Source organism: Aedes albopictus, chromosome 1, assembly GCF_035046485.1.
Source record: "Aedes albopictus strain Foshan chromosome 1, AalbF5, whole genome shotgun sequence".
Taxonomy (NCBI): Eukaryota; Metazoa; Arthropoda; class Insecta; order Diptera; family Culicidae; genus Aedes; species Aedes albopictus.
Genome location: NC_085136.1, coordinates 130,987,297 through 131,005,763, shown reverse-complemented (window position 1 = coordinate 131,005,763; position 18,467 = coordinate 130,987,297). Strand labels below are relative to the sequence as shown.

The window sequence follows — 18,467 nt, the reverse complement described above, 5'->3', positions numbered from 1 at the left end:
TATTGATCTCATCGGCATCGATCGTAGGGCAGTGGAGGAAGCTTATGCTCCTCTGAAGAGAGAGACAGCGAGGATAGGCTTGACGATTAACTCCAAGATTAACCAAGACGAAGTACATGATAGCGGGTAGAGACAGAAGCAGGCCTAGTGGTGTTAGTGCTGAGGTAGTGATTGATGGGGAAGTGTTTGAAGTTGTTGAAGAATTTGTTTATCTTGGAACACTTGTGACATGTGACAATGACGTTTCCCGTGAAGTGAAAAGGCGTATTGCAGCTGCGAATAGGGCCTTTTACGGATTGCGTAGCCAGCTTAGGTCACGTAACTTGCAAACGCAAACAAAATTCGCTCTGTATAAGACTCTGATTCTTCCGGTTGCCCTCTACGGTCACGAAGCGTGGACGTTAAAGGAGGTAGACCGAAAAGCTTTTGGAGTTTTTGAGCGCAAAGTGCTGCGGACAATTCTCGGTGGGAAACAAGAAAATGGAGTGTGGCGCAGACGCATGAATCACGAGTTGTACCAAGTGTACGAAGATGCGAATATTGTGAAACGTTTAAAATACGGCAGACTTCAGTGGGCTGGACACGTAGTGCGAATGTCGGAAGAAAGAATAGCGAAAACAATATTCAGCAGAGAACCCGGTAGAGGTAGGCGACTTCGTGGGCGGCCGCGAACTCGCTGGCTGCACGCGGTTGAAGAAGATTTACGATCCCTACACGTTCGGGGAAACTGGAGGAACATCGCCCAAGACCGACGAAGATGGTGCTCTACTATACGCTCGGCATTGGAGTAAAGTTACTTTGTAGCCAACAAGGTATCAAGGTAGGATCTAGTGAAATTTCTACGGGAGTGTCCTAGCTTTTTTTGTTCTGTAAATAAAGGAGACATGGACGAATATTTTAAGAAACTTCTAAGAGATAATCTTTGATAATTTCTTATCGAAGCATTTGCAAACATTCATGGAAGAACTTCAGGAAGATTTTTAGGAAAAACGATTGATATCTGGAGTAACTTATTGCAAAAAAAGAATGTGGCAAAAAATTACTTACTTTCATTGTCCTCGGTGGTCTCGTAGGTCACAATGTACCCCAAAATCTCTCCGTTTCGCTTCTTCGGCGGATCCCAGCTGACTTTTAGGCTGTTCATAGTGATATCGGAGAAAGACAACGCAATCGGAGGTCCCGGTAGACCCTGTAGGGTCTTAACCGTGATGGGAGTCGATCGGGGGCCATCGCCTGCCGGGTTGAACGCCAGGATCTGTATCCGATACTCGGTGTACTTGTCCAAGAACACCAGACTGTGTGATGTGTACGACGCAGGAACAACCTCGATCTCCTCTTCGTGTTTCCGACCGTCCTCCAGCTCCTGAGGTGAGTCCGTGACCAGATAGAAGATCTTGTACCCCAACAGCTCTCCATTTTGCATGCTCTGCTGTGGTGCTTTCCACCGTAGACGAACTTCCGTGGACGACACCGGAGCGCCATCTATTCCACGGGGTTCTCCCGTTGGAACAGCTTCGCCCACGTAGACCGCTACCGGAGGCGTTGCGATTCCCGAGCCTTGCGAGTTGAACGGCTGCACGATGATCTCATAGTTCCGGTCTTGAGTCAAATCCTTCAAGATGGCCGACTCGTGCTCGACTCCCATGACGTCCAACTTTGGTGTACTTTGCAGCGTAGACGGGAAGTCGGATATCGGCTGATACAGAATTCGGTAACCGCCTGTGTTGGCATCTCCGTTCCACATGCTCTTCTTCAGTGGATTCCACTGAACTCGAACGCTGGTCGTCGTAATCGGAACCACTTTCAGGCCCGTGATACCTCCCGATGGTGCTGCCGGAAGCGTTCGAACTTCAATGCTTTCCCTGCTGAAAGACGATGGTCCGATGTCATTGGTTGCTTGAATTCGGAATTGGTACAAAGTGTGCGGTTTAAGACCTAACGCTGTGTAAGACGTAACGAAGGGGTCTACTCGTTCCGGGATCACTGTCCAGGGACCTTCATTTTCCTGGAATTGCACGGTGTAGTACCGAAGAGGTGCGAATCCGTCCCGTCCAGGAGTCCAGCTAAATGTGATTTGCTCAGCTTGAACTTGGGATCTGGAGATCTGTGGCGTAGATGGTGCTTGTGGAATCTCTCGGTTATTAGTGGTGTAAACCAGAACAGTGGCCGTTTTACCCCATCCCAATCGGGTCTGCGAAGTCACGCTAAACAAGTAGTAACGTTCCGCAAGCAGCTGTGTCGCACGGAACGTTCTATCCGATGGAGGAAACTCTCGACTGAAGTTCAAACTCTGCGATCCATTCAACAGATAAGTGACCTTATAAGCCAAGATCTCACCATTAGGCTCCTCCGGGACGTCCCAAATAATGCGTGCCATGCTGAATGAAACATCCGGAAACGATACATTTGAAGGCGCACCCGGGGTATCCTCGAATGTCTGAACCCTTACCGGTGGTGTACTCAAGCTTCCATCTCCAAGCCGAGTGTACGCCAGCACCTGGATATCGTACTGTACAAATTTCTTCAGCTCCGTTAACGTTGTGGTGAACGTAGCATTGTTCGAAATGGTCTTGTGCAGAACTTGCGTCCTTCCAGCGGATCCGTAAAACACCTTGTACCCCTCGATTTGGCCGTTTCGGTGCTCCTTCGGTACCTCAGTCCACTTTACGACGATTGTGGTCGACGACGTAGCATTAGCTTCCACACCCAACGGTCCAAACGAAGGAACCGCTTCCCGTGTCCTCTCAAATGCATGCGGACTCTCGTTCGACTGTCCAACCTCATTAACCGCACTCATGAATATCTCGTACACGGACCACTCCTCCAAACCGTCAAGAACGTGCGAGTTTGCCGTGGGGTCTTCGATGATCACACTGAACGGAGCAATACGGGCCTTCTCGTTGACGTTCCGATAGGTAATGTTGTACCCTCGGGGGTTCCCAAACCACTCGGTTTGCTGCAAGGGTATCCAACGCACCCGCAACTCAGTGGCACTCATAGCGCGAACCGTCACGTTGAAAGGCGGATGCATCGGGCGAGCCTGGATCGTTTGGAAGTCCTTGGTGGGCTCGGAAGGTTCCGATGGACCGACAACGTTGGAAGCGATGATTCGCAGGCGGTAGGGTGTGAAAGGCGTCAAACCGGTTACGGTAAGCGTTGAGGCATCCGGGTCATGAACCTCGTACACGGTGAACCAGGTTAGGTTCCGGGCGGTTTGCCCCTCCACGGTCCATCTGGTGATTGAGGAGTTCCCGTCAAATCCAGGGGTGAACTGTATTACGACGGAAAAGGCCTCGATGTTGGAGAGCGCCAGCTGATATGGAGGGTGAGGAAGTACCGGTTCAACACCGGATTGGATTGTAGCTGTGCGAGGTAGGCCTTGTCCGACTGCGGTGGAAGCCGTAACCTCGAACCAATAGTGGGTAGTTGCCATGAGATTGACGATCTTCAAGGAATTAGTATCTGCACTCAGGTTGAAGGTTTTCAGTGTGTCGGGCTGATCTTTGATTTGGTACTTAACTTGGTAACCAGTAAGGATGCCGTTGATCTGCTTTGGTGGTGTCCACATGACCGTTACTTCACGGTCTGACACGTCGTCGAACTGTAGGGAACTCACCTCATCTGGGACGTCTTCCATAGTCTTTACTTCGACGGGGTAGCTACGTTCTCCGTCACCAGGATCCGTAAAACACAGGACTGTGACGTTGTACGTAGTGAACTTATCTAAACCCGTAACTACCGTGTCCTGCTCGGCTAAAGGATCCAGTAAACTTGGCGGAACAGTGAGCACTTTCGCTTCCGTTTCGTGCTCTTCGCCGTCGATGATTTCGTATCTCCAAGCCTGGATTTTGTAGCCTTGGTTGATACCGTTGATCTGTTGTGGATTCGGAGGCTTCCACCAAACCCGTATAGCTGTAGAGTTTAAAGCAGTGACGCGGACGTTTGTCGGTGGTGCTTCCGGAACACCTTCTTTTGTTTTGATCTTAGCTCCATCGGTGTAAACTCCGACGCCCATATTGTTGTAAGCAGCGATCTGAACAATGTAGTCCTTCCAGGTAATCAGCTCTTGGATCAGGTAATTCCGCTGCGCTTCGTTGGTTATGTTTCGGTAGTTCCAAGGACTGGCATTGTATCCAAACAACCTATACCGAATGATGTACCCCAGTATTTGACCGTTCCGGTGTTCTTCCATCGGTGGTTGCCACTGCGTTATGATCTCCGATGAAGATCTTGCTGATCCGACGAATCCTACCGGTGGACCCGATGGAGCTGTATTGGGTTGAAGTAGAGTATTTGATCAGAAAATATCCAAAAAGCTTACTATCTACTTAGCATACTGAGAAAATAAATAAACATAAGATCGAAATCTAAGCCAGAATACACTCGTTCAAACTTCATGCTTAACTTACGAGAAGGAACTCTCCTCCTCAGTTCATCTGTTACGTTCAACATTCAACGCGCGCGTCAAGATTAGAAAGGTAAATTAAATAACGAAGTTAACAAACTAGCGATCTTGAAAACATCTACGTAGCACCGAGACTTGGGCCTGGCTTTCAATTACCTTCCTGCGGCAGCTTGATCACATTGCTCGGATCCGAGGGCGATCCTTCACCAACGCGGTTCACCGCGCTCACTCGAAACTGGTATGCCGTGGCTGCCTTGAGGCTCGTCAACAATACCCACCGAGATCCGGCCGAAACGTTACTCAGCTCCGTTACCCAGTTCAGCAACGGGTCTGGCAGTGGACCTGGAATATCTGGCAATCAAACATTTGCGCGTACCTCTGCTTGCAAGTTTCGATCTTACCTAGCTCCGGAACTTCCCGCCTTTGGATGATAAACTTCAGTACAGCACTATTCCCGTCAAAGCCGGGAGTCCAGGAAATGTTGATCGCCCTATGGGTCGCCGTATTCAAACGAACGGCTTGGACGTTTGTCGGTGCAAAGGGTAACTCAACCACGCTCAGCCGTGCCGAGCGAGTCTCGTTCCCGCCAGGGGATGTCACAATACAGCTGTACTGTCCGACGTCCGATGGCCGAACCTCGACAATCTCCAACGTACCGTCGGCTTTCACGGCCACTCTCTGGCTGTTTTTGATGGGCTGCCGTCTATGAGAAGGAAGCAGTTTATGTAGGGACAAAGGGACGTTAAAGCTATCTGGTGAGGTAACGTACTGTGGCTCCCGGTACCAATCGATGTTGAACGGAACGGTCGGATCGGATGAAACCCGGCACTGAAGTGCCGCAGTATGCCCCAACAGGACCGTCGTATCCGCTGGGGGTTGAACGATCTGCGTTCGCACTGTAAAGATCACGATTCCGGGTGATGAAAAGCTTTCGATATTTGAAGAATTTGTAGGGGTAGCACACACAGAAACCAAACTTACCCATAACACCGAGGTAGGCCTCCTCGGTGACAATGCCGGCTTCGTTAGCCCGGATGCACGTGTACAGACCGGCGTCCGATTCTCGTACATTGGAAATCAACAGATCGCCCGAGTCGAGGATCTGTATTCGACCGGAAAGTTCGATACCTTGCGATTCTGTTGTCCGGGGAAAGCGAAGCGAACAGGGCAGCAACACGGAAAGGGTGGTCATTATCGGGAGATAACACGAGATGAGATTGTTAGAAAGGAGGGCTCAAACGGTTTACGAAGTTTTTTATGCCGGTTACTTACCGTTGAACACCCAGGTAATGTTCGGGGTAGGGGCTCCTATAGCTCGGCAGTGCATGGTAGCATCCTTACCATCCAGCACGGTAAGATTCGTTGGCGGCATTTCCATGATCGGAACGGAAGCTGGGGGAATATGTTGTTTGTTAATGAAAGTGTTTGTTGAAAGGATTGCATTGACAGGTTGTAAAATACTGAATTGAATGTAATGATTCCTACTGACAAAAGTGCGATTAGTCTGTTAATGATTTTCATGCAATAAATAAATGAAATATGTAGTAAATATTGAGTAAATATGTAGTCCGTTCCAATTTGGGTCTCAATTAAAACCATTCCTATTTGGCTAAATTTTGTTTTGCCTACAAGATTCTTCTGCAATGTTGAATTCATCTGATTTTAGAGTTTTGAAACAACAGGAACAATCTATTACTCATTCTAGCGAGGACAGAATGATATTTAGGATTTACTGGCTACTTGTATTCTGCCGGTTACATAAGTAGCCGTTTCAAAGTAGCCGTTTTCATATAAAAATCAACTTGATTGTCAAAAAATGAATGTCCCTGCGTAGCTAGTGGCAACGAGGAATAGCGCATACAATAAAAATGTTTAAAATTATTTTTAAATTACTCTTTTTATAAAACGGCTACTTTGGAGGCCATACTGAAGCGACCGATAGAATACAAGTAGCCGATAAATCCACAATAACAAACAGCATGAGCCAAATATTCCGCTACGTAACGTAGTGTGCATAATGAGCGTTGAAAAGTAATAGTTATTTATGTAACGAGTTGCAAAAAGTTGATTTTATCAGCCCAACTCAGGGAGGGTGCAGGCACGTCAAACTCGAACAAACTACGCCTACCTAACATGCATCGAGCGGGCCTTCCCAAACAACACACTGCGATTTCGCGGGCCAACCCCATCGGCAAAACAAACCAATATCCAAGCAGGATTCGACCAGGCTTCAGGTCGCGTTGCCAGTCGACACTAACACACTCGCAAAAGATCAGCAGTAGGCCTACCTTGCCGCTTGCGGGTCTCCTGGCCCAACCCAGCACGGAGGAAGTTAGGCGTTCGACAATGTTAGGCATTTGTTAGTTATGTTGCTCATCGAAAATTTTTGGAGAGCATAAATCATAACCCCGAATTTATGCTGAATGTTCGATTTTTTCGCGCATCGTTGACAGTTGAGCAAATGGCAGTGGAAAAACACTTTGTTAGTTGCGGCAGCTTAAAAATCGCGTTCGTCGGTCGAGAAAAAGAAAAAAATTGCTCGTCTCAAATAGTTAAACCCGTAGGAACCACTTCCGTCGTTGCGTTGTCCAAACCGTCAGTTAATCGTCGCTGCTCCTGGCCACGAAGTCCGTTTCGTTCGCGTCGTACCGTCGCCGGAACCAGTTATCTCCAAAACAGTGACCGATTCCTTTAAGTTTGGCTCCATCGTGTCGGTGAGTCATTTTATTTTTAATATGATTTATTTTTCATTTAATTTCAATTAAATTTTAATTAAATTTTAATTAAATTTTAATTAAATTTTAATTAAATTTTATTTAATTTTAATTAAATTTTAATTAAATATTATTTAAATTTTAATTAAATTTTAATTAAATTTTGATCAAATTTTAAATAAATTTTAATTAAATTTTAATTAAATTTTAATCAAATTTTAATTAAATTTTAATTAATTTTTAATTAAATTAAATTAAAATTAAAATTAAATAAATTAATTAAATTGAATTAAAATTAAAATTAAAATTGAAATTAAAATTAAAATTAAAAATTAAAATCAAAATCAAAATTAAAATTAAAATTAAAATTAAAATTAAAATTAAAATTAAAATTAAAATTAAAATTAAAATTAAAATTAAAATTAAAATTAAAATTAAAATTAAAATTAAAATTAAAATTAAAATTAAAATTAAAATTAAAATTAAAATTAAAATTAAAATTAAAATTAAAATTAAAATTAAAATTGAAATTGAAATTAAAATTAAAATTAAAATTAAAATTAAAATTAAAATTTAAAATTAATATTAAAATTAAAATTAAAATTAAAGTTAAAATTAAAATTAAAATTAAAATTAAAATTAAAATTAAAATTAAAATTAAAATTAAAATTAAAATTAAAATTAAAATTAAAATTAAAATTAAAATTAAAATTAAAATTAAAATTAAAATTAAAATTAAAATTAAAATTAAAATTAAAATTAAAATTAAAATTAAAATTAAAATTAAAATTAAAATTAAAATTAAAATTAAAATTAAAATTAAAATTAAAATTAAAATTAAAATTAAAATTAAAATTAAAATTAAAATTAAAATTAAAATTAAAATTAAAATTAAAATTAAAATTAAAATTAAAATTAAAATTAAAATTAAAATTAAAATTAAAATTAAAATTAAAATTAAAATTAAAATTAAAATTAAAATTAAAATTAAAATTAAAATTAAAATTAAAATTAAAATTAAAATTAAAATTAAAATTAAAATTAAAATTAAAATTAAAATTAAAATTAAAATTAAAATTAAAATTAAAATTAAAATTAAAATTAAAATTAAAATTAAAATTAAAATTAAAATTAAAATTAAAATTAAAATTAAAATTAAAATTAAAATTAAAATTAAAATTAAAATTAAAATTAAAATTAAAATTAAAATTAAAATTAAAATTAAAATTAAAATTAAAATTAAAATTAAAATTAAAATTAAAATTAAAATTAAAATTAAAATTAAAATTAAAATTAAAATTAAAATTAAAATTAAAATTAAAATTAAAATTAAAATTAAAATTAAAATTAAAATTAAAATTAAAATTAAAATTAAAATTAAAATTAAAATTAAAATTAAAATTAAAATTAAAATTAAAATTAAAATTAAAATTAAAATTAAAATTAAAATTAAAATTAAAATTAAAATTAAAATTAAAATTAAAATTAAAATTAAAATTAAAATTAAAATTAAAATTAAAATTAAAATTAAAATTAAAATTAAAATTAAAATTAAAATTAAAATTAAAATTAAAATTAAAATTAAAATTAAAATTAAAATTAAAATTAAAATTAAAATTAAAATTAAAGTTAAAATTAAAACGGGCTCCGAGTTTTTTATCAAATATGTTTCGTCCAGCTTTCATTCGAGGCAAGAGTACGGTTGTAGTAGTGAACGCCGATAAAAGTTCACTACTACAATCACACTTCTTGCTCGGATGACAGCTGGAATGAAAACAAGCAGCATAAAATCTATGCCTAACATTCGTCTAACAGCCCATACTAAAACATGTCTAACGTTAGTCTAATGTTAGACTAACAAACATGTTTCGAATTTGCAACATGTCTAACAAAAGTGTGTCATATCTGTCTAATTTTAGACTAACATTAGGCAAAAGTGAGACAAAAAGTTAGCCTAACATGCTGGCCAGTTAGTCTCACATTAGGCTAATGTTAGGCTAACCCTCCGTACTGGGAACTAACAATTGCAAGTCACAAACAAGCAAGCTTGCTGAATTGTTGCTTAATAATGGTAATGATAGCTGAACTAAAATTATGCTCCACACATTACTGTTTAAATGATTTTTCAATTGAGGAAATAGACAATGTTCAACTTTCCTCATCGGTATTAACAATGATAAATTGAAACACTTTTCAAAAGTTTAACAAGAAATTTATTCGACAAGCATTGATTCCTTAACAAAACAGTTTAACAAAACATTTGTCTGCATCTTATTAAGCAGATGCTCCTGAACAATGTGCTTTTCACTTGTCAAATAAACGCCTTCAGTCCGTCATAGTTTAACTCGAAACTTTGTTCGGATTAGGGGATAAATCATGGCTAAAACTGTTGAGTTTTTAAAGAACCAAAATTTTAAACGAATCACATAAAATAAAACAGAATAGAATTATGTAGTTTAACATTGAGTGCCAAGAGACGTAATCAACGTGAAAATGAGGCATTTATTTATTATTATTAGTTTGTAACAAGATATCTTGTACCTTGATTATTATATTATTTATCTTCCGCAGCAGTTCGATTGTACGAGACGCTTGGATCGATGCATTTGACATTTCAGTGGTGTCGTGTTTACTGAATATTGTTCCCACAGTCACCTAGATAACCAAACATCATTCAGAAATCGACACATTTCAAGTATCCCTAAACATCCTTATACACTATTTATTGAACATAATATCAAGATTCCATGACAAAAGCATAAATAAAAAAAAATGCTTAACGGATCTTCGACTGAGCATGAGTATATTACCTGAACAGATGCTGTGAATGCACCATGTCCGAGACCATACCATACCACATATTGTCATACATTATCAACGATCGATATTTAATAATAAAAATAAAAACATTCATATCGCAATCAGTACGTCTGGAAACAATATCTTCTATAAAGACCAACACTTTTTGGCCGCATTCGATACAAGCTTTCTCACCGTGCGATAAAAATACTGACAGCGAAATCAGAATGGAAAACACGTGTTTTGGGCTGAACAGCTGTTAAAGTATAAGGCGTTGTTCAGTTGATTACCACGTGCTGTGCTAATTCACCACTGGTGAACACAAGTTCAGGAGTGATCATTATTTAGTCATGGGAAGATTATGTTTTGCTTTGGGTGCTGCATCTCACCATCTCTAGGATGGCGCAGATAGGAAGGCATGCGGCTGGCAATCGACAGGTCTTGAGTTCTAATCCGGATTTAGGTAATTTTATATGTAATCCTTATTTCATAATAGGTGTTCTCAACATGAGAGCAAATAATTACTGTCGTGAGAGTTCAACATTTTTGCATTTTATTTATTTTCAGCCATTTTTGCCAAAGCTTAATAATAATTTTCTTGTACATTTGTAAAACGCTTTGAACAACAAAAAATAAGTTGGTGCACAACATGATGCTTTATAACTACTCAAAATTTGTGTGAACAAAACCCGAACATAGGTTGTACGTGAAAATAATTCAAATGTTATTCAACATTATGCTGAATTAATTCGTCATAATGGTGCCTGTTAAATGAGTGATTGTTAGTTGGGAGCACGGCAAGCCTCGTTGGATAAATACAAAGAGTGCTGAAAAAATCGAGTTTTGCAACGAGTTACAGTGTATCAAACAATTGTCCATACAGCAATTTTTTTGTCAAAATAATTTTTCATTCAAATGTTATTAACTTTTTTATGCGTCAATCAAAAACGCTAAAAATTTGACCAATCATGAATCATATATTCAAGCTCCATTGGTAAAATTTTGAGCGAGATCGAATAAGTTTTCTGAAAGTTATAGAACTTTTAGTGAAACTTATTATATTTTTGAACACATTTTTAAAACATTATATCTCAGTATGTACTCGATGAAATTTTTTCAATTTTTTTGTGTTGTGTTTTGTTGTGTGTTGCTTATGTAGCTGACGATGTTTTAAAATTTACCATATTTTGCACATATAATCTGCCAAACGTTTTCCACCAATAAAAGTGCATTAACTGAACGAAAAATCCATAGGACCTACTCTTCATATGTAGCTTAGTAGGTCCTGTATAAAAATATTACATTAAGAGAGTTTAAAAAAGTTGAAAACACTTGGCACTTTTATTGATCAAAATATGATAAATTTCCAAATAACACTCTGAACATATACAGATTTTTCATATTTTTTGTAGTGAATATAAAACCTCAAACAAAGCTGCATATGATAGCCTTAGGTATAAGCTGTAACACAAAAAAAGATTGAAAAAGTTTCATCCAATACATATTAAGATATAATGTTTTAAAAATGTGTTCAAAAATCTTATAAGTTTTACTAAAAGTTCTATAACTTTCAGAAAACTTATCCGATCTCGCTCAAAATTTTACCAATGGAGCCTTAATATATGGGTTATACATGGTCAAAATTTCAGCGTTTTTGATTGACGAATAAAAAAGTTATAAACATTTAAATGGAAAATTATTTTGACCAAAAAATTGCTGTACGAACAATTGTTTGATACACTGTACATACAAAATTTTATGCAATGATTTTTTTTTCATTATAAAACTCATCTGAGTTGTACATTATGCAACTATTTTTCATTACGCAACTCATTTCAGTTGCATAATAAACCGGTACGGAAAAATAGGTCATTATTATACTGAAATGAGTAGTATAAAATAGAAATTATGATACTGAACTGCATAAAAATTTTCATACTAATTCGTAAGAAAACGATAAAAAGGATGAAAACCACTTTGACTCGGTCAAATTGACCCAATGCAATCCTTGATCCTATGCGATCCTGTAAGTATGATCCTTACAAGTTTATTAAGATCGATCCCTGAGGAAGATCCAACCCAAGGATCGAAACGTTGGCAATGATATAAAATTATCAACGCTTTGACTGAAAGCCGAAAATCTCCATAGCTATCAAAAATTCCAGTCGAATATTTCCAAAATTTGTGTACGTTTATATAGCAAATAATCAAAATCTTCGACAGCAGTTTGAAAGAAAAATATATACATTTATTTGTAAAGGGATTATGAAATCTGCAGAAAAATCATGTCAAGAATGATCAAAGAAACTTGACTACAGCTTGAAGAAAAATACCAGCATTGCAATACCACAACATATAGTGTACTGCGTATCAGTTTATCACTAAACACTTCATATTTCTTTGTAGGAAAAGAATACACCAACTACAAAAAAAAAGAAACGAGAAAAAAAAATATAATTTTTACCAAAAAAGTATTAGGGTAAAAGCTCCCTTAGTGGAGGTAGTACCAATAGTGGTGGTAGTGCCAATTTAGCACTATTTCGAACAAAATGCCTGCAAATGACATTTTTAATAGATGCATCATAACTAAAGAATAACATTAATTCGGTTTTGTGTTCAGGATTTGCCGAAAAACCTATTTTAAACAATTATTTTCCTTAAAATTTTTGCTCCTTTGCACCTATAGTGGTGGTAGTGTTCCTATAGTGGTGGGTCCCATAAGAATTCAATGGAATGCGCCACTATAGGAACCTATGTTAAATTTTACCTCCATAATAGGAACCGTGTACCTATAGTTGGTGCAAGTGATTTATTAGCAAAAACTGAAATAAACAATGGTTTTTACATTTTTCCTAGCAAATTTAAGTGAAAAACTATCGATTAACGTTTTCAGACTTTTTATTTTGTGGTATTATCAATTTTCTTCAATTATTTTTCTACAAGGAGCTACTAATAGCACCACTATTGGTACATTTACCCTATTGTCGTATTAATGTTGAATCTAAGGTCAATAGGACACAATAGGTGAAGTACTAGAATTGAAGTAATGAGCTGAATTTTTGTATGGTGAGAAGGTCAGTTCTCCGTTTCTGCAATGAAATGGTTCAAAAAGCGTGGGTGTTATGATTCCTTGTCTTTGATGTTGAGCAAAACTTCGAGTAACCGTGTTGTTGATTTCTCCATTTCTTGCAACTTAAACAACACAGTTACCCAAAGTTTTGCTCAAACAGCATCAAATTTGGCAAGGAATCATAATACCCACGCTTCTCGAACCATTTCATTGCAGAAACGGAGAACTGATCTTCTCACCATACAAAAATTCAGCTCATTACTACAATTCTAGTACTTCACCGATTGTGCCCTATTCATTCATAACAGAGAATCATGAGAATATTTGAAATTTTAGTGTAAAAACGATGGAAAAAACATGATATACAGTAAAAACTTTATGGGACTTTTTGGTGCTATATCGATTTTCGGGTTTCTTTAAAAACAACTAATTTGGTTAAAAGCCACGTTTCAAATGTTTATCCATTGATCCTCAAAGGTAAAATACAAATTTCACCTTTAGTCACTGATTAACATATAACATACAGGTTATAGAGATTACACCAAATAGTTATTTTTAAGTCAAATGGCTTCGGAACGTTGGCTTTGCAGTCTTTTGGGGGAATCGAAAACACTAGTTTATGATTTTTTCCGACGTTTCGGTCCGTATGGGACCTTTTTCAAGGGTTCTGAAATATAATTATTCAACTATCAATACAAAATTTTAAACATTTTGTTAGTTTTACAATTTACCAATCGGTCAAGGTTTCCTAGTCAAGATAGCATAGCTAAACTCAAAAATGTCAAAATCATAAACTAGTGTTTTCGATTCCCCCAGAAGACTGCAAAGCCAACATTCCGAAGCAAAATCATCCCAGTCATATCCCATCCAAGTAAGTCAAATGGTTTTGAAACATGAATTTGAGAACGGCTAGCAAAATTACACTGCAATATTAAAACTAAATTCGGACATAGTGACCAATTTCAACTGAATGAGTCTAACTTTTAACGTAGCGCAAACTTACATAAAACTATACAGATTTAAAAGCTCCATGGAGTCTCTAGCGGTGTCCCTGATCCAATTTTTGGAGAAATTGCCTTTTTTTATTTTTATGGGGTAATTAAACATAAAGATTCTTATAAGAGTTATAAGCGTACACGCTACTGCTAGGGAAGTTGCTGATTATCTCCTAAACAAATTTTCGAAAAAAAAAACAAGGCGAAGCCTCATGGAGCAATGGAAATTTAAGAGTTTTTTATAGCGGAAATTGTTGAGGAAGTTTTAGCAGTAATCCATGATGGATTTTCTAACTTCATTTTGAATATTATTTCCTGTATAATGTCTCGAAAATCTTTGACAGAAATCTCGGAACAATTTTAAATCGATTGTTACAGAAAATGTTTGCAAAACTTTTTTAAATTACCTTAAGATTCATTAGGATTTCTCCAAAAAATTATTTTGCAATTTTCTCAAGGAACTTATGGATTTTGTCTTATATTCGTCACATTCCTAATTCAAGAAAAACAATCTCAATCATTTTTTTTCCGTTTCTAATAATCTGCCTACACTTCTTCTAAGTTTTAATTGAAACTCTTGAAATTCTTCTCAAAACTAGGTAAAAATTCTTCAAAACTTCGGCAGCAACAAATTAAAAATATTCTTGTAATTCTTGTAAAACTCCACGGTGAGTTATTGCAAATATTTTCAAGATTATTCTACCGTAACTACCGACATAAACTGAGTGTTTAAGTTTTTCCATTGTACAGGGTTTTGAAGATCCTTCAGTTTTGAGATGAAGTATTTCTCCTTGATTACCGGAAAAATATATATATTGGACTATTGAAGCTTTATTATCAAAACTATAAAACAATGTTAACAAAGTTTAAAATTTCTTATGTACCGTAAACCGGGGTCAAAATGATCAACGGGATGACAATGATTGCTGAATTATAGTTCCATACTAGGAACATCTAATCGTGGCTATGACCATAAACTTTTTAATATAGCTTGTCCATAGATGTCTAAAGAGTGGACTAGAGCTTTTCATAAAAATCAAAATTTGAGGAATTCAGCCAGTCACTTTCACATCTTAATTCTTAGGCTAAAACAAACTTATGGTCTAATTTTCAGCTAAATTGGTGAAGATTTCGAGGTGCCTCAAGTTAGAAATGTGTTTTTGGTCATTCTACACCTTTAAAAAATGCCCATGAAGGCTAAAAGTCATGAAAAAATCGTGGCAACAACTAAATGAAAGATTATTCTGTTCCTTCCAACTTTTGTGAACATTTACAGTCATGCAAGTACCCTAAAGTTACTTTTCTCAGCAGTTTTTGTTCTACGAAATTCAAACGTACGATTGTTATCAAAAGTTCCAAACCATTATTTATTTACCCACACTGTTTTGAACAATATTGCCATTCATCATTTTCTTATCCGATCTACAAAAAAAATCTCAAAATACGAAAAAAAAGAAGCTTTTTTTTCAGATTTTTTATAACTGGGCTTTGCGGCAATGCGGCAACTGTTAACAGGCAAAAAATTCAAACATAGTAGCTTTGCTTTTTTTGGAAACCAATGCAAGAAAAAGTTGGATCCATGGAAAATCCAAGACCAAACAGGAGAATATTTTCCTGATCAACGATCATAGGCGCCTATGCTTAAATGGTGATGTTTACCTCATTGACAGCATAGCGTTTCGGGTTTTCCCTTAGGGCTGGAATTATGTGCACAGTATTTCGAAGCTTTTCGAAGTGTATGTCGAAGAATTCTGAGAGTTTTAAGTGATTTGGACATATCAAGTCAAACTTACTAAGGCAGCCGAGCAACGAGATGCATTATATTCGGTCATTTGAATGAAATAATACATACTTTTCTTACACTAGTCGATCTGGTTCGGGAGCCTCTTCTGCTATCTTAAGTAGTGGAATTCATGTATATGATGGTTATCGATAATTTAAAACCATGCACTCAAGCGGAAGTTGACCATCAATGTTAACTTCTTTTTCCGATCAGCCTAGATAGCTGTGTAGTGTCGGTAGCGGTTGTCTCAATTGGCTAAGAATAACACTACGGACCGCCTGATCCAATGGTAAGAGTCCACTAAACAGGTGACCCCTAATTCATGGTGTTATGCGGCTTTATGCTTACCGTGCCAAAGAATGAATGGTTAGGGGGGTCTAATAAAAACCTAACCACAAACGGAGCCTGTGGAGAATTAGGGCGTCCTCCACAGTATTACGCCCTTTCTGCGCTAACCGGAGCAATGGTGCAGTGGAACTTGCGTTTCTCCGAGATAATCAGTTGCCCTTCTTAAGTCTCAAATTTGAGGCTAAATAAGGGCGGGGTTATTCAAATGTTGATAATTAGTTTACATTACTACCTATATGGGTTCGCTAAATGCGTTTTCGCCATTGGCGGTTTTCAATTGACACCGATTTGGTTCGTCGTTGATGTTTCCTTTTTGTGCTGTGATTGTGAAGAGTGTAATCCTGTCTAGTTTGGGTAGTGGTTACGGCAAGGAAACCTCAGATCAATTTTCAGCGTAAAAAGCGTATATACTAAGATACGTAAGATTGTTGCTACGGTGCTCCTCTAATAGTTCCGGAAGCATTTCCCAAAAGCAGACCCTAAAATAATAAGATTTTTTGATTGAAATATAATTATAGATTGAATGGAAAATGAACTGAAACCATTCAGTTTGATTGTTATTTGTTGATGAAATGAGAGTTAGGGTTGCTGAAATGTCATAAACGTCACAAAGTAAAGCAAGGATGAATTGATCCTTTGAAGCACCAGCAGTGTTGGCAGAAAAAATGGTTTTCAGCAGTCGCGCGGAGATATCAAACTTTGAACATTAATAACTTTTTTCAGAGTCATTCTAGCACCTTACTCTTTTTGGCAAAGTTTATCAGCATCCCCTGGGCTATACTTTAACATTGTGAGTTACAAAGTTCCAGACAAATTGAGGCCTCTCACGAGAAAAATGTCAAAAAGTTTGTTTTCCCATACGAATTTCAAACGCAATGCGGAATGCGGGGACGCAACCAATCACGCTCAAATTTTGCACAGTTGTTTAGGACCATAAAAGGCATCGAAAAAACCTTGTTCCGAAAAAATGACCATGTTGACCCGGTCTAGTATGTAGACCAAGTGGATCTACTTCAAAAAGTTCAATTTCGTAGGATAACTTCTGTTTAGGTTACCTTGTGAACCCAGCTTTGCTTTTTTCATTATAGATGAACTGTCGTGCCTCGAGCAAGCTATATTTTAGAATAACGTTAACAGTATGTTTCAACCTTTCCTTGTGGATGCCTTCAAGCAAGCTCTTGTTTTCAGCATCTTTTTGCTGATATTTGGCATCTGAAGTAGCTCAAACATTGATTTGAGATGCTTCAGTTTGATGGAATACTTAGGTAGTACAGTTCATGGTTAACTTAACATAGAATTGCACCTAACCTAACTCTGCATGAGCAGAACTTGTCAAGAGTTGACTGATTGGCCTGTGTCAGATGAGGACCCTCTATTTGACCTTTTTGCACTTTGGAGTGTTCCTTCGCAAACTTTGCGTATTCAGGCGTCCCTGCTCAACAAGCTAGGGTACCTGTAATAATTGGTTGCGATCACATTTTATGGATAACTCGCTTCCATTGCTACTCCAAGAGAGTTTCATTATGGTTTTGTTATTACAACGCCCTTCATTGTGGTATACCATAGCTACTGCTTTGAAAGAAGCTTGTCCTCTGCGGTCTGTGCCGACCGCAAGAGGTATTCCTGAATGGGACTCGGACCTGTTCAAGTTCTAAATATCTTCGGATAAACCAGTCTTTTGTATAGCTACGAATCTTTAGCTTCTACCCCGAGGATTGTAGCTATAGAATCGATTTAGTGGGTACTAAAAAGCTCTGCTTACTTTACTAATCTCCTGGAGCAAATGGGGCTTTGTCCTATTTTTCTCCAGAGGGATTTGAGTTTTTCAAACATGTTTTGAACTCTTGTAGTTTTCTATTGGGTATTTTCATGGCGTGAAATTACTCTGTAGTTTTATCCCGAAAGGGTGCGTGCGTTGTAAAAAGAAGGAATAAGTTCCAGATTTATCTGGTTACGTCGTTCTTTCTGAAATGCTCGAAACGCATAGTCGATTATCACATCTGTGATGTTCGTCTGGCTAACATGCCTGTTCATGTGAACTCACATGTCTCCCAATTTGGGATGTCCACAGTGACTCTTTTACACAAAGTTGTATACGTTTTCAAGAAAGCACTCGCTCAAACGTAGTTTTTGCTTGGGTGATTTCTTGAATATTGAGGATGCTTTTGATGACGTGCCTTTCTATGTCATATTGAAAGTCGCATGACGTCGCAAGCTACCTCCAATGAGCTATAGGCTCTTTTTACGCTTTTCAGGCACTGATTAACCCCGTTGTGGTATGAGCTATGAGCTCTCGTTGCGCTTATGCGTTCATTCCCTCTTCTAGGGCACCCCTTCCTATTTCATCACCTTT

The 18,467-nt window shown here is 37.1% G+C and overlaps 1 protein-coding gene across 5 annotated transcripts in view; it reads right to left on the bottom strand.

Moving 5' to 3' along the window:
• LOC109422974 (protein sidekick) overlaps positions 1-18,467 on the bottom strand; it is a 385,272-nt gene that overhangs the window by 32,858 nt on the left and 333,947 nt on the right. For all 5 annotated transcript variants that reach the window (XM_062845386.1, XM_062845385.1, XM_019697875.3 and 2 more), the window contains 6 exons: positions 5,678-5,797; positions 5,387-5,542; positions 5,175-5,301; positions 4,807-5,108; positions 4,562-4,747; positions 1,048-4,269 (listed from right to left, as the gene is read on the bottom strand). In XM_062845386.1, the coding sequence (XP_062701370.1) occupies positions 1,048-4,269; positions 4,562-4,747; positions 4,807-5,108; positions 5,175-5,301; positions 5,387-5,542; positions 5,678-5,797 (4,113 nt within the window). The remainder of the gene's footprint in view (positions 1-1,047; positions 4,270-4,561; positions 4,748-4,806; positions 5,109-5,174; positions 5,302-5,386; positions 5,543-5,677; positions 5,798-18,467) is intronic.